Here is a 20,111-nt window from a genome sequence, read left to right on the forward strand (position 1 = left end):
ATATTAGGATACATTTGCACGACTGTAAAGACTAAATGTCACGGTCCGCTCCTCGGGCCGTGGACTTTGACCTTATTATTTAGACCTTGAATGCCCTTTTATGGTATTGGACTCGTTCGGGCTGTTTGATAGGCCTGTTATAGGCCACTATTATATTGTATCGTTCCAATTGTATTCTGTTTCTCTGTTGTTACCTTTTGCCCTGATGTGTGTATCTTATTTTGTAGTATTGTTTCCTGTCTGCCCTGTTTTCTGTTTCCTGTCTTGTCTCACCAGTCCTCTGATTAACTCTGTCTTGCAGCTGTGTCCTAGCCTATCCCTGCGTTGATTGTCAGTTAGTTTCACCTGTGTCCAGTTACCATGTGTCTATATATACTCCCCTGTTTGTTCGGTTCCTTGTTCGTTCGTAAAAGTAAGTCACTGTTTAGTCATAGCCTTGTTCTCAGTGTGTGACGTTTTCCTAGTACCCTCGTAGTCCTGTGAATTATTCCTGATCCTCTGTTTTTGGTAATTAAAACCCCTTGCATTCGATCCGCCCTGTGTCTGCCTCGTCCTCTGCCTTTGTCCTGCGCTTGGGTCCTACACCTCTGACTCTTGAGTGTGACACTAAATGGAATCCTCTTTATCCCGTGATAATTCTCAGAGCTTCCGCTGCTCCAGAATGTATGACCGGAAGCATTTGAAAAATGTGGAAGGCAACAGTCTGGCCACGTGAGACTGATATATACTATACAGCAGTCGTTCTCAAACATTTGTCATCATGTCGGGGACCCCCAAAATGATATTTATATTTGGCTGCGGACCCCCATGTCAAACTATTTTCTTCCGGGGACCCCCCCAGAAGCAAATATTTGAGTTACAAATGTTCGCTTTAACACATTCCATGCCAGAGTTTAATCTCATAATGTACTCACCAGTGCCAGCGTTTTATTGTTGTTTTTTTGTTTTTTCCACGTCGCCACAGACCTCATTAAATTCCTTAAGATCGCACGTTAAACTGTTTGTAAACACACAGGCGATCCGTCTGCGTCGGCCAGCAAAAAAACATTTCGATAGGCGATCCGCCATCTTGTAGTTACAACGGTTTATGTTAAACAGCGATCAGCGACGAGAAAAACTACAACCGAGAAAATGGCGTTTTAATGTCCGCTTTAGAATGGAGGCGGATGGCAATGAACATCTCCGGAGAAGAATACATTTTGTAGAATAAATAGCAGATCTACAAGCTCAGAGCGCGGCACTTGTGCCGCGCTCTGAGCTTGTAGATCTGCTATTTTTGAATAGCCAAAGTAGAAAAGGTTAAAGTGGTTAAAATTACTGTGATGCTATATTAACACATTTTGCTGGGGACCCCCTGGAACCCCCCCCCCCCAAGAACCCCTGGGGGTCCCCGAACCCCATTTTGAGAACCAATGCTATACAGAATACAGTGTACCTGTACTGTTCTCTATGCATTTGCTTAACATTGCATTAATGTTCTATAACATCTATAGCTTTAGGCTTTTCATATTGCACATATTGACACATCTCGAGTCCACTGAGCACTGAATCCGCTTGTACTAATCACTCTTCTAATTACTATTTAATGTAGTCGCATAGGCTCCAGCTTTAGCTTGGCAGGAGTGGTGGTATAAGTCTGTATTTCAGGGCTGTTTCATTCCCAAGGCCTTATCCATGTTTTATATATTTTATATCTCTGTGTTCACATTTTCATTTCTTAAAGACGACTGTATATCCTTTGAGACATTGTTATTGCTGAGAGAACAGTGACATATATTTTGTATTTCTCTGCCAGATGTTGTCACTATACAGTACCTGTAACTGTGTCCATTTTGTTTCTCCTTGAGTGAACAACTTGATCTATTGGATAACATTTATATCCATCTCTTATTAAATATTTTGTTCCAGGGACCTCCAGAAGCATAGATTTGAGTTACAAATGTTCACTTTAAAAAATATATATATCCAAAGATTTGCACACATTTTTACGATTTTTCAAAAATTGTAGATCTACAAGCTCATAGCACGGCACTCGGTGCTGCACTATGATGCATCCCCGGACTGAAGACCTGAGGCCGATTCCACACATGCATTCTAAATCAGTAGTTATCACACTTTCAAGATTTTTAAAAAAAATGTCCAAAAATAGCAGATGTACAAGCTTGTATATCTGCTATTTTTGAATAGCCAACGCAACAAATCTAAACTGACACAGATACTTTCCCGGTTTTAATGGACTAAGCAACTTTTTATTGATATTAATCTCCCTCTCTCTCTCTCTCTCTCTGTCTCTCTGTCTCTCTGTCTCTGTCTCTGTTTCTGGCTCTCTCTCTCTCTCTCTCTCTCTCTCTCTCTCTCTCTCTCTCTCTCTCTCTCTCTCTCTCTCTCTCTCTCTTTCTCTCTGTGTCTCTCTCTCTCTCTCTGTGTCTCTATGTCTCTCTCTCTCTCATGTTGACCACAGTGAATGACAACACCAAGCTGGCTCTGATGAACAAGTACAAGGACAACATCATCGCTACGAGCCCCATCGACAGCAACCACCAGCAGAACACCTTACTGCCCCATAACACCTCCACCAGCCAGCGCAAGCGCCTCTCCAGCAACACCCGTGGTGAGTCCCTCCCTATATTATAGTCCCTCTATAGTCCAGTGATTCTACACTGTTTGCATTTGAAGAACCCCCACATCTGATATACATTAGGCCAGGGGTCTTCAACAGAGGGTCCGGGACCCCTAGGGGTTCCTCAGAGTTACTACAGGGGGTCCACCAAATCTTTGTGTGATGATTATTTAGTTTTTTTTACCTTAACCACTTGAACCCTAATATCCCTTTTTTGAGGAGAACTTGGGCCAAAAATAGCAGATCTACAAGCTCACAACGCCTCGCAGCGCGAGGCGTTGTGAGCTTGTAGATCTGCTATTTTTGGCAAAGAGGTGTAGAGGGAAAAAAGAGCAGACCAAGTGAAATTTTAATCTGAAACACAATTGTATACAATATAGAGGGGGTCCCTGCTTCATCTCTCTCTCAGCTAGGAGGTCCTTGGCCTGAAAATGTTGAGGACCCCTGCATTAGGCCATGGACACCCATCATGAACATTTTGCAGGACAGGTCCATGGGGTTATGCTAGTTTGTGAAAAGTATAAAATTCAATGTTTAGGACTTTGGGGGAAAGAAAACAACTGTGAAATCATGAGTGATAAATGCAGTGATAAAAATAGGGATGGGTATAGGGTTGGCCTATACCGGAGTCCGGTTCCATATTTTGGTTCCAAAATGGTAAAACAATTTAATAGGGATGCACACCGAATGGAAAATTCTTGGCCGAAACCGACTACCGAATATAGGAAACACTTGGCCGAAAACCGAATGGCCGATATGTTTTATTATTTCAAAATATGCATACAATATATTTTGATAGATGTTGGGTCAGAGCTGTTGGTCTCTGACCCAACAGCGTTTTACCAGATTTGTCATGTTTGATCAGATTGTGCTGTTTGTGTAGGACTTCTAAACGCCTTTGTTTGAACAGTTTTTAGCGCGCCTATGAACCGATGTGCAGAACCGAAATTACATATTTTTGATGGGTACCCGGTACCCGCCATTTCTTATTCGGTTCCTACTTGGAACCGAATTCCGGTACCCAACCCTAGTGATAAATACACTTGAAATGTATCAGGGCAACCAGATACATGATTGTAAACATTATCCACTGAGTCCAGTGGTGATACCTTGACATTTGAAGAAGATACTGCCTACAGCAAAAACACAATCCCTTGAATATGTATGTGCAAATCAGCGAGTGAATTGTGCAGAATACTGGCAAAAAGGAGCAGAAAACACGAATGGATTAAAAAATGACCTTCAAGGTCCATAGTTAGGTGGCACTATAATAAGCAGTGAAATTAAAAGGCTGAACCCTGAGCCTATAATTTGTCATAGAGAGGTACTGTAGGTGCCACTTGGTCCGGAAGAAGAGTATCTTTTGGACTTCCTGAATAATTTAGCCTCCAGGTTCCATTTTTCCTCCGTGACTTGTCATTGGGTGGAACCCGGGTCCATCGCTGCCAGGCAGCTCTTATTTTATGTTATTTTATTTTCTCGTCCCACAGAAACGATCATGTATAATTCATTACTTTGCCAAATGATATGTCAGTGGAGGTAGCTTAATATAATGTGAACTATGACTCAGCGCTAGCTCTGTGTGTATTTGGGGAGCGGTGTGCGAGTCATATTCTCAGACATACACCCTCAGCATGGACGATGACACCAACGTGAGTTATAGACCAGGGGTCTTCAACAGGGGGTCCGGGACCCTTAGGGGGTCCTCAGAGTTACTATAGGGGGTCGGCCAAATCTTTGTGTGATAGGATTTAGTTTTTTTACATTAACCACTTGAACCCTAGAATTACTTTTCTGAGGGGAACATTGGCCAGACATAGCAGATCTACAAGCTCCGCGCGAGGCGTTGAGAGCTTGTAGATCTGCTATTTTTGGCAAAGAGACTATAGGTGTAGAGTGAAAAAAGAGCAGGCTAAGTAAAAAAGAAACCTTTAATCTGAAACACAATTTTATACAGAATAAAGTAGCGGGTTTCGCTTCATCTCTCTCTCAGCTAGGGGGTCCTTGGCCTGAAAACGTTGAAGACCCCTGTTATAGACAGTGGTGGAAACAATACTTACATTTTGTACTTAAGTAAAAGTATCAATACTGCAATGTAGAAATACTCTGTTACAAGTAAAACAGTCTGATAATCAAAATGTACTTGAGCAAAAGTGCAAAAAGTATTGGCACGTTTTCAAATGTTTCAAATATATAAAAATCTTTTGAAAATAGAAGATCTACAAGCTCGCAATGTGTCGCAGTGCGACATATTGTGAGCTTGCAGATCTGCTATTTTCAAATGGCCGAAATGTAGGGCTGAAGTGGGTAATGTATGTTTTGTAAAAATCTACAAAGTAACTAGTAACTAAGTTTTCAAATATTTGTAGTGGAGTGAAAGTATAGTATTTGCCTCTGAGATGTAGTGGAGTAGAAGTAAAAGTACTGAAAATTGGTAATACTGCAGTAAAGTAAAAATACCTCAAAATTGTACTTAACACATCGGGTGCCAAACACGGTCTGAACCGTGTGTTTACATAGTGGCGGTTCCGAAGCTTCGGTGCCGAACACGGTCTGAACCGTGATTTCAGTCTTTTTGTTTTTTTCGTTTTTCTCCGCGCGGGCGGGGCTAGAGCAGCTCTGGGAGCACCCATTGTAATCCTGCGAAGGAAGTGCCAGATCGCTCACCGGAAACACATTTTTTTCCCCCATCCGCTTCCTGTCTATTTCCTACTTTGAAACGCCTATATCTCCGAATCTGTTTCCTGTGGGGAAAAACGGTCATGCGCGATGCGCGATCCCCCCCCCCGTTGTAACCCGCGAGGGGAATGTTATGGTTCCAGGCAGTAGCCAGGCTCATGGCAGAACATGAATCGATGCTTTTTTTTGCGTGGATTTGCTTGTAACGCACGCGGAAACGTTAAACAGCAAAGCGCAGTCAATGGGGAGAATGCTGGCACCCACGGTAAGTTGTTATGAAAAAATGCTGGCACCCGATGTGTTAAGTGCAGTACTTGAGTTAATATACTTACAGTAGTTAATTTCCACCGCTGGTTATAGAGAGATCTGTGACTGTAGAGATGTCTGCCTGAAGCTCACATCCATCCAACCAGGCTGGAGGTTTATACTAACCAGACTGAAAGGGAAGTCTAGGTGTAATGTTTGGTGTAATGTATGTGACATTATTGTATTATTAGTATTATGGGTGCATAATTTAATCCTCAAAGTTAAATTAACACTGAGGATTTAATTGTGATAAATTCAAGGTAGCACTTTGTCAACCAGGGATTTAGGCTACCTATTATTTGTTTGATAATTGTAATTTGGTAAGAGTGTATGCACCAGATACTGTATTTAGAGAAGTGAATAGTGCATTAATGCATTTTCTAAACCGTACATTAATACTTTGTTGACCCGGGTTCCCCAAAGTTGTCTGTACTCTGCCCCCTTCTTGGTTTCCCTAAATACCAAATCTGAAAAAAATAGGAAATCTACAAGCTCACAAAGCATCGCACAAGCTTGTAGATTTGCTATTTTTGACGAATGTTGATCTAATATTATTACTATTTAGTCGACTAAAACTAGACAAAAACTAAAACATTTCACATGACTAAAATATGACTAAAACTAAATTGAATTGTATTCAAAAGACTATGACTAAAACTAAGACTAAATCAAATTGTGTTTGTTGTCAAAATCAACTGTGTTACAAAATCACAGTGATACAGTTCTGTTCTAGCTATAGAGTCTTAAGACCAGGAGATCCTTGGTGTCTGTCTGGTGCTTCTTTCAGTCTCCTCTCCCTCTTTTCCCTCGTGTTCCTCCCACCCACCCATGTCAACATCATCAACTTCCATCTCTCCTCTGCTCTCACCTCACACCCACTCCATCACCGTCTGTGTCAACTGGCTGGAGAGAGAGAGAGAGAGAGCGAGAGCGAGGGGCCGGGAACGGAGGGGTATAGAGAGGGAGGGAGAGAAAGAGGTTTAAGCCTGTGAAAAAGAGAGACAGGATATTGCATTATGGTGAATGAGAAAATGGTAGTTTATAGTTTGTAGACATCAAATCGTATAAGCCACTTTTGCCGTGCATGGCTGAGCGCTGTAATCTCAGGCTGGGAGAGAGAGAGAGAAAAAAAGCAACGCTGCAGTGGGTACTGTAGATATGAAGGAAATACTGTAGATATGGAAAATAATGTGGATATGACAAAAATTGCCCAAGGCATTGTCTTGCAAGCAGCCAGCGTAGGCTACCTTGGCAAAGTGTGTTCTAGAAAGTTTTATGCCACGAACACAACCAGGCCGCCTACAAATTCACGCCCACAATTGCCCACTCGAGGTCCGGGAGAACCATGTACTGCAGCTGTCACTGCAATCCCTATGAGAGGATATGAGAGTTAGCCTACTTTAAAAATGATCCAACATGAACTGGATACGATACAGAGTTGAATAAAAATACGTTTCCAAATGTATGGAGTGTCTTTATCAACATATCTTCTTGTTTTCTCAATCATTAGTTGATGTGTTTCACATCTAATTTGCCACTTGAATGGGTTACCTATAATGTTAACACAGCAGAGAGAAGACGACAGACAGACAAGTAGTCACATTTCAGTGACATCACTGTCTTTACGAGCGCCGAGCGTCCACTTTGAAGTTCTCGTCCCAATCCCGACTGACTTTGTTCATGTCTACATGTTGAGCATCTCATAGGCTTATATACATTTTCTACCTACCGCGGAGCTCCGACGGTACATGAAACATTTTAACTTGTGGGTTTACCATTGTTGTATTAACTTGCTTGAATGTAAGTTGGGGAAATAACCCAACTAAATGGAGGAGTGACATATTCCGACATGTTCAACTACTTAGTTAATGCTCCAATTTAGTATTAATTTACAAATAGTCTTGCAAGATGCTGTTTGGATAATTGTCCAAAATAAATAGCCTATAAAAATGATACATGAGAGACACAAACGTATCTGGGTATTGAAAACCTCAAGGGATGCGTCCGTGTCGTATATACCATGAGACAACTTAAGCTTTAGATTTCATATGCTAGCACACTTTTGACACACTGATGGAGTATAGTGTGGGTTGTATATTGAGATGGCAGATATGTCACATTAAAAAGGACAAATCAAACAAATGGGACACTTTATTAGAACACAAAGAAAATCACTACAGCCTCAGTAGATCAACCAGTGAAATGACGGTATTTTACGATGCCTCTCATATGGATTGCATTGACAGCTGCAGTAGGCTACATCGTTCTCCCGGACCACGAGTGGGGGGGGGGGGGGGGGGGCGCGGTCTCAATTGTGGGCGTGATTTTGTAGTCTGCCGTGTCTCTATACCAGTGGTTTACAACCAGTGGTCCGGGGACCACCGGTGGTCCTTGAGGGAGTACCAGGGGGTCCCCTGCAAAATTAGAGTTAACATAAGCGTCACACTCATTTTTAACCACTTAGCTTTGGCTCTTCAAAAATAGCAGATCTACAAGCTCATAGCGCGGCACCGAGTGCCGCGCTATGAGCTTGTAGATCTGTTATTTTTGAAAAACCTTGAAAAAGTGTGTATATCTTCGAAATATTTATATATTTTTAGTACGGAAATGAACTGATATATTTGCTTCTGGGGGTCCCTGGCACAAAACATTTTCAAATGGGGGTCCGCGGCCAAGTATATATCAATTTAGGGGTCCTTGGCATGAAAAAGGTTGAAAACCACAGTTCGCACAGTGAAACAGGATCAAAGAACTCACTCAATCGCTCGCTCACTCACTCACTCACTCACTCGCTCACTCACTTTCTCACTCACTCACTCTTGCTTTCTTTCTTTCTCTCTTTCTTGTGACGGAGTGGTGAAACCCCATTACTCTTGTGTTATCAAAGTGAACCACCTTTGACAGTATGTGAGCGCATGTTCCTGTCCTTCTGTCTCTGACATGCCATGGCTTTCAGAGCGCTAATGAGAGCTCAAACAATACGCTCCACCAGAGAGAGAGAGAGAGAGAGAGGCCTTTATCAATAATAGACCTTGAGAACAGAGAACATATTTTCCACTGTCTTTGTGAGTTATAGGAGAAGCCTTTGGTCTTGTCTCTCCCCTGACACTCGCCAATGGCTGACGCTCCGATGGAGAACGACGTCGCCTCCAGAATTAAACATGCCCAACATGCATTTTTCCAATTCATTTAGTCCAGTTGGTTTCTTTTGAACGCTGGACAGAGTGTAAAGTAGTACAAAAAGATTAAAATAATCATATTAAACCATTCAATCCGGGAACGCATCTGTGCCATTTTAGATTTCTGTGGCTATTCGAAAATAGCAGATCTACAAGCTCATAGCGCAGCACCGAGTGCCGCACTATGAGCTTGTAGATCTGCTAGTTTAGATCTGCTATTTTTTTTTTACATTTGTCTCAACAATTGTCTTCAGTTTTCTGAAAAAACAATTGTTGCTATATATGTATCAGTGGTGCTTCAAACCTTTTCTTTTCATGGACCCCCACAATTGTATGTTTTTGGCCGCCAATCCCCATGGAAATATGTTGTTCCAGGGACCCCCCGAAGCAAAGATTTGAGTTAAAAATGTTGTTTCAAAACATTTTGCAAATATTTTCAACAAAATGTTCAAGTTTTTCAAACAATAGCAGATCTACACACTCCTGCCATTTATGTCGGCCTTACCGTTCGGCCGCTAGGAGTAGGGGGGGTCATTTTAGTTTTAGTTTTTTTTACGGAACCCGTGGCTTGTCTCGGGCCAGCTAATTAGCATAATGTTTTCGTCCCCGGCCCAAAAACGTCAGGTTTGGTCGAGTTGGGGCTGAATTTGAGAACACTACTGTGTCCCATGGATACCTTCTCATTCCACTGAACCCTGTACGTTTGGGGAAACTGTGTGTGTGTGTGTGTGTGTGTGTGTGTGTGTGTGTGTGTGTGTGTGTGTGTGTGTGTGTGTGTGTGTGTGTGTGTGTGTGTGTGTGTGTGTGTGTGTGTGTGTGTGTGTGTGTGTCACACGGAATCGTTTTACACTCCCAAGTTTTAATTAAAATAAAGAATGGGAGCTATGCTGCCAATTCATTATTCAGCGCTTCATTTGGGAGGCGCGAGTCAGAGCACGTCCACAGATGAAGCTGTCTTGAAGGCTTAGAGCTCGATTCCTTCTGCACAGCAGCTGTGAATAATCTGCTCGGTGGCTCCATGGTGTCTCCTGGAACGCCCAGAAGCATGAGAGAGAACATTTGCATGCACAAACACACTGGTTGTGCCCCCCCCCCCCCCCCCCCTCCCCCCGCCATGCAAGTAAAGTTTAAGTCATTTGGTGTGCTTAGAACGACTAAACAAAGCTCCTTCATGACAGAAAACTGACTGATTGGTCATTTCTCAGAATGTGTGTTGTGACAACAACGGAGGGCACAGTTCAGTTGTTCTATGGTGGGAAGTAACTAAGTACATGTACTCAAGTACTGTACTTAAGTACAATGTTGAGGTATTTGGTCTTTACTTGAGAATTTCCAATGTTCAGTGCTTTTACTTCTACTCCACTACATCTCAGAGGCAAATGTTGTACTTTTACTCCACTGCAATTATTTGAAAACTTTAGTTACTTTGAAGATTTTGATTATTATTACAAAACATGCATTAACCACATCAGCCCTATATACATTTCGGCCATTTCGGCCAGCAGATCTACAAGCTCACAATGCGTCGCGATGCGACACATTGTGAGCTTGTAGATCTGCTATTTTTGAAATATTTTTATACATTTGAAAACTTGAAATGAGACCTTCTGCATAATGAGTACTTTAAAGGAGACACACCATGAATTAAAAAAGAAAAAAATATATTTAATATCATATGGTGTATGTCCCTCAAACCATTTTCAAAAGGTTTGAGCCTAAATCAACACTCAGATATACTCATCCCAAGTCAATTCTCTCAGGCTTATAAAGCACTTTCAGCTGCAATACCAAAACGTCCTGTTGGGCAGAGGGGTGCTACTGAGAAATTCTGTCTGTCAAAATACATGGGCAGAAAGTTTCATGATGTAAGCAAACATTGCCATTCTGAGATGGCCTGTTCAGACACGCCCATTCTGAAAATCTCTGAAATGAGAATGAATGACTGAATGTTAAATACAAATATTTTTTTGGGGGTACAAGAGACACTGGGGAGCCCAACAAAAAAAAAAAAAAAAAAAAAAAAAAAAGTGAAATTCATGGTGTGTCTCCTTTAATGTTAGTACATTTTGTTAGTTAGTACATTTTGATGCCAATGTTTCTGTACTTTTACGCAAGTACATTTTGAATTCCGGACTTTCACTTGTAACTGAGTATTTCTACATTACATTATTGATACTTTTACTTAAGTAAAACATTAGAGTACTTTTTCCACTACTGCTATAATACACCACTAACCTGGCTGGCATAGTCGCCCCACAGAACCACCAGGGAAATCCATTTCAAACATTTTGGAAATAGGGGAGGAAAACAATACAAACTTAGCTGGTGAAGACAAAACAACAAAACGCCACAGTCAGAAGCTGTGAAAACGAGCACTACAGTATTTATCACGTTGATAGACGATTCTTCACCTTATTTTGTAAGGAACATTTGAGCATAACAGGCTCGATTGAATCAAACACCAACGAGTATTTGATTCATCGAAGGTAGCAAATGAGAAGAATGTTAGCGAACTAACTAATAGAATTGGAGTTAATATTGTGAAGTTAGATTTATTAGGGTAAAAGTTTGCAGCATACTTTGTGCTGAACCAAAGTTGGGTTAGGGGTCGTAGGAGCAAAATAACATAATTGCGGAGAAAACAAACAAACACATTGCCTTGCTGGCGTTCCTTTTGGCAAGACTTTCCAAGACGTTCTAATTAGCCATACATCACTGCAGAGACACCAAAGAGAACATTTCAAGGATTTATTTTCATTTATTCCCACAATCTGCCAACAGGGACAGTTTTGAAGGAAGATTTGGCTGAGGAGGTTAGGAGGTTAAACAACCTCTAAAGCCTCTAAAAAACACAACCAGATGGCAATTACTTCATGGAGAGAAATATCTCACTTTGTCCAGTGAACTGAGCGTGTTGTCACCAGAAATGGCGAGTGGAGATCCAGGTGATAAAATGACCAGCCTTGTATACAGTGGGAAGGTTCTATCTTTCAGCACTTAAAGGTAGTGAAAGTGATTGTCTTTGGTTAAAATAAGTGTTAACTAGCTCTATATTGTGATAGTACTCATCACTATAGAGTGTTTGTTCAGTAACAGTGTTAAATAGCTCTATATTCTGATAGTACTCATAGCTATAGAGTGTTTGTTCAGTAACAGTGTTAAATAGCTCTATATGCTGATAGTACTCATTGCTATAGAGTATTTGTTCAGTAACAGTGTTAAATAGCTCTATATTGTGATAGTAATCATTGCTATAGAGTGTTTGTTCAGTAACAGTGTTAAATAGCTCTATATGCTGATAGTACTCATTGCTATAGAGTATTTGTTCAGTAACAGTGTTAAATAGCTCTATATTGTGACAGTAATCATTGCTATAGAGTGTTTGTTCAGTAACAGTGTTAAATAGCTCTATATTGTGATAGTAATCATTGCTATAGAGTGTTTGTTCAGTAACAGTGTTAAATAGCTCTATATTGTGATAGTAATCATTACTATAGAGTGTTTGTTCAGTAACAGTGTTAAATAGCTATATATTGTGATAGTAATCATTACTATAGAGTGTTTGTTCAGTAACAGTGTTAAATAGCTCTATATGCTGATAGTACTCATTGCTATACAGTGTTTGTTCGGTAACAGGAGTATCCATGTCTCTCCAGCTCCTTATCAAACAGAAATTGCTTTTTCAGGTTGGGATACCAATTCTATCCAATCATGATATAGAGAACTCAGTCAGGGTACAGATTAAACGAGGGTAATTGGAAGGGATGGCACAAAGAAATGCTGGAGAGACAGGGAGACTCCTGTTACTGAACAAACACTCTATAGCAATGAGTACTATCACACTATAGACCTTTAACCTTTTAACAAAACACTTTTTGTTTTAACCAACATATATCACTTACCCTACCTTTAACCCATTAAGACCGGGAACGCGGCACGTGTGTCATTTTTAGATTTCTATGGCCATTCAAAAATAGCAGATCTACAAGCTCATAGCGCGGCACCGAGTGCCGCGCTATGAGCTTGTAGATCTGCTATTTTTGAAAAAATCTTGAAAATCTGTGCAAATCTTTGAAGATATTTATATTATTAAAGCCAACATTTGTAACTCAAATCTTTGCTTCTGGAGGTCCCTGGAACAACGTATTTCACAAATGTTCGCTTTAACAAAATATATATTCAAATATTTGCACACATTTTTTTTTCAAAAATAGCAGATCGACAAGCTCATGAGCTTGTATATCTTCTATTTTTGAAAGGCCAAATAAATCTAAAGTGACATCGAGTTCCCGGTCTTAATGGATTTAAAACAGAGCTGTGTTGAGTACAAAACTATATCGTCCGCAGAGGACTTGTTTGGTTTGTTTGGGCGAGGCGTAAAAAGTAGCCTATGCTTTGAAGTATGCTGCTAGTGTTGGTCGTGCCGTATAGCTTGATTGGGAGAATTGAACCCTTTTTCTCATTTTATTTGAAGAGTGTTGTTTTTCGGAAAAAAATATAAAAAAAAGTTTTTCATGATTTTTCAAAAATAGCAGATCTACAAGTTCATAGCGCGGCACTCGGTGCCGCGCTATGAGCTTGTATATCTGCTATTTTTGAATAGCCAAAGAAATCTAAAGTGACACAGATGCGTTCCAGGTCTTAATGGGCTAGAGATCAAATCACTCTGTGATAGAATAGCAATGTTACCTCTACTCCACTACATCTCAGAGGCAAATACTCCACTACAATTATATCAAAACTTTAGTTACTAGTTACTTTGTAGATTATGATTATTATTTCAAAACATACGTTAACCACTTCAGCCCTATATTTCGGCTATTTGAAAAATAGCCGATCTACAAGCTCACAATGCGTCGCGTTGCGACACATTACGTCAATATGGCGGAGCAGTCATTCAACTCAATAGGTACTACTCTACTGTATATAGAAGAGAGCACACAGCTGCAGTTGTGAGTTGTATTTATAACAGATGTGGCCTTCGGCTGACTGTCGTACGAACAGTAGGCGTCACATGGCAACCATAGCAGATCTACAAGATCACAACCTGTCGAATCTGTGAGCTTGTAGATCTGGTATTTCCAACAACACACGACACAAGTATTAGCCCTTTAAGAGCATGAAGAAGCATATGTGTCACATTTTCATTTGAGCTAAAAAGCATTATTTTACACTTTGGCTATTCAAAAATGGCAGATATACAAGCTCATAGCGCGGCACCGAGCTTGTAGATCTGCTATTTTTTTTAAAGGGATTTTCACGATGTTTCAAAAAATAGCAGATCTGCAAGCTCGTAGCACGGCACTCGGTGCCGCGCTACGAGCTTGTATATCTGCTATTTTTTGAATAGCCAAAGTGTAAAATCATTTTTTTGATTTTTGATTTTTCAAATCAAAAAAGTGACACAGATTCTTCTTCGGGTCTTAAAGGGTTAGTATAAATGGGCTTTGGGTAAGTGCTTGCTGCGTTGTGCTCTCAAAAGTGCAAAGTCCTCGCCTTCCAAAATAACCCATGTAATCACAACATCTGTCTCAGTGAAGTCGTCCTCGTGGGAAATAAGCTCCGTCGTCCTCAATGTCACCAACACAATCATCTTGTATGTTGTGAATCTGGGAGCTGGAAGGTTGTTGACAATGAAAGCTTTGGATGTGTGTTTATCCTGTTTCCCTCTTTACTGCCTCAATAAGTTCAGTGCTAAGCCCAGGACAGGTTGACCTGCAGTGCAACCGATTGTAATTATATAAGTAAATATCAGCTTTTTCTTTTACGTTTTAAAACATTATTTTCAAAAGAGTTCGGTGTGCAGATCTCTGGATACTATTTGGTCAAACATATACGTAATTTTTAGGATATGGAATACTAAATGTAGGGCAAAGATAGTGCCAACAAAAAGAGTATGTTTTTAGGGGAGAAAAAAATGTCATTCATTGAACAGAGATTCATGTGGCAACAGTGGCATTATTTTAATTATGCCACATCATGGCACAGGTACTTTAATATTGTTTCGGTGGGTTGAGACCATTGTTTCTGTTGTCTTTTTACTATTGTCATGTTGTATTGGCTGTTGGTGCTGCTTATAGACCCTATGTTTACTGCTTTAATTGATGACGGAATTGATTCGCTACGGGCGGTTTTAAGTCCCTATATTTTCCGATTTATTCAGTTAAGACTTGACTTTCCCCTCCATCTATCATGGTTTAGATTGTCATTCCGGTAGCGTCACTAACCATGCTCCCATACACCGCTCCATATTTATGAAGCTGTGGAAGGAGCTGAACAAAATAACTTTTTGGGGGGTTTTATATAAGACACATTTCCACCCACTTTACATGCCGAACGGAGGAGGAACATCCTGCACTGAATATTTCAAGGGGCCCCGCCTCGCACCTTTTGGCCCCTGTCTAATGGCTGCGGGTGACGCGTACGCACGCGTGAGATATAACCTTATCCCATTGAGACCAAGAACACATATGTGTGTGTGTCATTTTAAGATTTCTTTGGGCTATTCAAAAATAGCAGATCTACAAGTTCATACTGTAGCTTGTCTGCTATTATTGAAAACTTGTGCACATTTCTTTGAATATGTATGTATTTTTTTAAAGCGAACATGTTTAACTCAAATATTTGCTTCTGGGGGTCCCTGGAACAAAACATTTTGAGATGGGGGTCCGCAGCCAAATGCATATCTAAAAATGGTTTCTAAATCCTAACAGCTATATCAGTGGTGCTCCAACTTTTCCATGTCAAGGACCACCCAAAAGTATATGTATTTGGCCACGGACCCCCATCTCAAAATATGTTGTTCCAGGGACCCCCAGAAGCACAGATGGGAAAAGGTGTGTACACATTTACCTCGATTAACTTAATAATCTAAAATAGCAGATCTACAAGTTCGTAGTGCGGCACTCGGTGCCGCGCTATGAGCTTGTAGATCTGCTATTTTTGAATAGCCAAATAAATCTTAAAATGGCACAGATGCGTTCCCCGTCTTAATGGGCTATCTCTTCAGAAACTGCCCTTTCTGTAAGCCCCCCGAATGAGGAGGCTCACTTCAAGTGTCATCCTTGAGTGTTTCTTCAGCTAAAAGATATAAATAAATTAAAAAAAGAAAATACACAGCACAGAACTCATCTTCTAATGACGCTTGTTTCCTTTCAATGAAAAGGCCTGTAAACACGGACCTTGAGAGAAAATGTTTTTTTATGATATATTTAAAGTTTGGTTGGTGTTCCTATGTGTGTTTGTGTCGTCAGAATATACCCTTGTTATTTCCAGTGGTGTAACGTAACTAAGTACTTTACTGGAGTATTTCCAATTTTCTGTACTTTTACTTCTACTCCACTACATCTCAGAGGCAAATATTGTACTTTTACTCCACTAAATTATTTGACAACTTAAGTTACTAGTTACTTTGTAGATTTTGATTATTATTACAAAACATACATTACCATGCCACTTCAGCCACTTCAGCCATTTGAAAATAGACGATCTACAAGCTCACAATGTGTCGCATTGTCCGAAAGATTTGTATACATTTGAAAACTTGTGAAATGGGACATTTTGCACAATGAGTACTTTCTACTTTTGGTACTTTAAGTACATTTGTATACCACTTGCTTTTGTACTTGTATTCAAGTAAATTCTGAATTTCTGAAATACAGAGTATTTTTTTTTACAATGCTGTATTGATACTTTTAGTTAAGTAAACCATGTGAGTACTTTTCCCACCCCTAGTTATTTCACTTTCAGGCTGATGGCATGGTGTTAGATTATTTTGTCTTATGTAACAATAAAGGGTTATTACTGCAGTCAGAAGTGTGATGGCTGCACTTTCTGGTGGTCGAGTGGCTTTGCTCAGCGAGCAGCCCTCATTGTAGAGAGTGGACTGGAGGGTACTTTTGGACGGGTGGGGTATATTTTACCCCCCTTGAACATCATGAAAGGCACGCTGTTGCACTTCAGACAGTTTCGCCCCTGGCCCCCCTCCCTACATTTTTTGGGCAGGAGGTCATTATATTGAAGCCAAACTTTTCTCCCCAAAAATGTTCAAAGATTGTGGAATACAGGGCCGCGGTTAACCCATTAAAGCCTGAGGTTCCGATTCTACAAAAAGTCTTCTAAATCCTAACAGTTTTTTGAAAAAATGCTATGTCATGCTATATATGCTATGCTATACTTTTTCATGTCAAGAACCCCCAAAATGTATATGTATTTGGCCGCGGACCCCCCATCGCAAAATATTTTGTTCCAGGGACCCCCCAGAAGCAAAGATTTGAGTTAAAAATGTTCACTTAAAAAATATCTATATTCAAAGATTTGCACACATTTTTTTAATTTTTCAAAAATAGCAGATCTACAAGCTCGTAGCGCGGTACTCGGTGCCGCGCTATGGGTTTGTATATCTGCTATTTTTGAATAGCCTTAAGTGTAAAATAATGCATTTTAGCTCCAATCTAAAAATGACACAGATGCGTCCCAGGTCTTAAAGGGTTAAATGTCATCCGCCGCAAAGAACTAATACATTTTGTCTGGCATGGTTCATCTGATGCTCTTTGCTCTCTCTCTCTGAAAACCATCCTGTTGCCCTTAGAAACCCTGCTTTGTCAAATATTTGTTTTTAAAGGTCATCCAATAGCCGGAGTAAAAATATGCATTACTCATTATACGCAGAGTGTTCCATTTCACAAGTTTTCATACGTATGAAATGTACAAAAATGCTTTGAAAATAAAAGCTCTACAAGCTCACAATGCGCCACAAAGCGACGCATCGTCAGCTTGTACTGCAGATCGGAATAGCTTAAAGGAGAGATCCAGACATTTTAAGTGTTATCTTTGATGTGTCACTAATCACTCACCAACATTGAAAGGGACGTAGAGTTATTCCTGAGAGTCCCCTGTCGTGTTGTCTGGCGACCCCCTCCGTTGGCATAATGGGAGCCTGTGTAAGAGTGAAAATCGTCTATTATAACCGATGCAAAGTTAGTTTGTTAGCTAGTTGCTTGTTTCTCTCACAGAACCTCACGTTTGTGGAAGAAACAAGCAACCAGCGTCATCTCGTTCTGCAGGAACGATAGCTCGTTCGCGACATTCAGTGCATGTTTGAGTATCATCAGACTCCACGATGAGCAGTAGTAGAGAAAAAACTAACTTTGCATCGGTTATAATCGACGATTTTCACTCTTACACGGGCTACCATTATGCCAACGGAGGGGGTCCCCAGACTGGACGACAGGGGACTCTCTGGAATAACTCAACGTTCCTTTCAATGTTGGTGAGTCATTAGCGACACATCAAAGATAACACTTAAAATGTCCGGATCTCTCCTTTAAGTGCATTACAGGGCTGAAGTGGTTAATGTATGTTTTGTAATAATAATCAAAATCTACAAAGTAACTAAAGTTTTCAAATAATTGTAGTGGAGTAAAAGTACAATATTTGCCTCTGAGATGTAGTGGAGTAGAAGTAAAAGTACTGACAATTGGAAATACTCCAGTAAATTAAAACATACCTAAAATTGTACTTAAGTACAACACTTGAGTAACACCACCAGTCTATATGATATTATAGCACCTCGCCTGAAGTAAGTCACCTTTCATCCCACTGACCTCGAGCTATTGTATTCATTAAGCTGTCCTTGACAACATATGTTATGGATATAACCTGGTGGTGGAAGACGGTTCAGTCGAGTCAGTCCTTGCCATCAGGTCATTCCTTGCCATCTGGACTTGTTTATTCTGCAGCTTGTTTCCCGCTGAACATGTTCCATGCTGAATAGGTTCCATAACGAACAGAACAGGTTCCATAGTGCATTGGTTCTCAAAGTGGGGTCCGGGGACCCCCAGGGGTACTTGGGGAGGGGGTTCCAGGGGGTCCCCAGCTAAATGATGGACAGGAACCAAATGGACCCTTATGGGTCTGTAACTCTGACAGTGGAAAAATGGAACCAAATGGACCCTAAAATGGTTGAGAATCACTGCTAGAGACCTGTAAAAAACCTTCTCTTATTGGGGTCCCTGGCTTATCTTTTCAAATGGGGGTCCGCGGGGTAATAAGTGTCAATTAGGGGGTCCTTGACATGAAAAAGTTTGAGAACCACTGCCATAGTGAACAGGTGAGGTGAGGTAACCTTGCCTAGGAGAGCTGCCTGCATTCGGCCAAAAATAAAACATTTTCATTTGTATTGGTTTGAATAGACTTTTCATTCGCAGCAAAAGGGAGGACTCGCGCACAAGAGAACAAAACAGGAGTTCTTCAGAATAAAGGCTAGATATTTGCTATTTGATACATTACAGGGATATGCAGACAAACTGCACAGAGTGCAAAAGTTCACTTGAGACATGCAAGATGAGTGACCCTACACCATCGACCCTCTACTGTATGTTATTCTACAGGTGCAGCTAGATCAGTGGTTCTCAAACTTTTTCATGTCAAGGACCCCCAAAATTATATGTATTTGGTCGCGGACCCCCATCTAAAAATATTTTTGCTCCAGGGACCCCCCAGAAGCAAAGATTTGAGTTACAAATGTTCGCTTTAAAAATATATATATATATTCAAAGATTTACACAAATGTTCGAGATTTTTCAAAATTAGCAGATCTACAAGCTCATAGCGCGGCACTCGGTGCCACGCTATGAGCTTGTACATCTGCTATTTTTGAATAGCCAAAGTATAAAAGGTCATAATTATTCTGATGCTATATTTACACATTTTGCTGGGGACCCCCTGGAACACCCCCAAGTACCCCTGGGGGTCCCCGGACCCCACTTTGAGAACCATGGAGCTAGATAACCCATTCAATTCGGGAACACATCTGTGTCATTTCTTTGATTGATTGATTGATTGATTGATTGATATACTTGATTTAGTAAGACATGAGAACAACAGTACACATTCACAATACAAGGTCTACTAAACGTGAAGGCTCATAAAGCACTAAGCTTGTTTAAAATGAGCTCCCCATGCACATAAATCATGACATGATGATATATAAGAGACAGACAGATATACACACTACTATACAGAACGTCATGCAATCAGCTTACAGGTTACTGGTATGAAGAGTGAAAAATATGTACTAGAGAAAAAAAAGGAAAAGTTCGGGGTGGGGGTTAGGTTAAGACTTGGACAGGGACCATTTTCGAATTTCAGCCTCCTGAAGGTGTATCTTTTGGGGCAGTTTTGAAAGTGAGTAGGGTTTTACACTCCTTTACTCCTTTTGGTAGGGCATTCCACATTTCTGTTGAATAGCATGAGAACGAGTTCATTTCCTTTGTTGAGCCAAATCTTGGCAATTAAAAAAAATGATAATGATAAATGATGATCAT

General features: G+C 40.5%; 1 protein-coding gene across 1 annotated transcript in view; it reads left to right on the forward strand.

Moving 5' to 3' along the window:
• astn1 (astrotactin 1) overlaps positions 1-20,111 on the forward strand; it is a gene marked incomplete at both ends in the record, with an annotated part of 706,990 nt that overhangs the window by 154,523 nt on the left and 532,356 nt on the right. Inside the window, one exon of the mRNA XM_084058603.1 lies at positions 2,462-2,611. Within this exon, the coding sequence (XP_083914729.1) occupies positions 2,462-2,611 (150 nt within the window). The remainder of the gene's footprint in view (positions 1-2,461; positions 2,612-20,111) is intronic.

Source organism: Gymnoscopelus microlampas (genome assembly GCF_963454915.1).
Source record: "Gymnoscopelus microlampas genome assembly, chromosome: 5".
Lineage (NCBI taxonomy): Eukaryota > Metazoa > Chordata > Actinopteri > Myctophiformes > Myctophidae > Gymnoscopelus > Gymnoscopelus microlampas.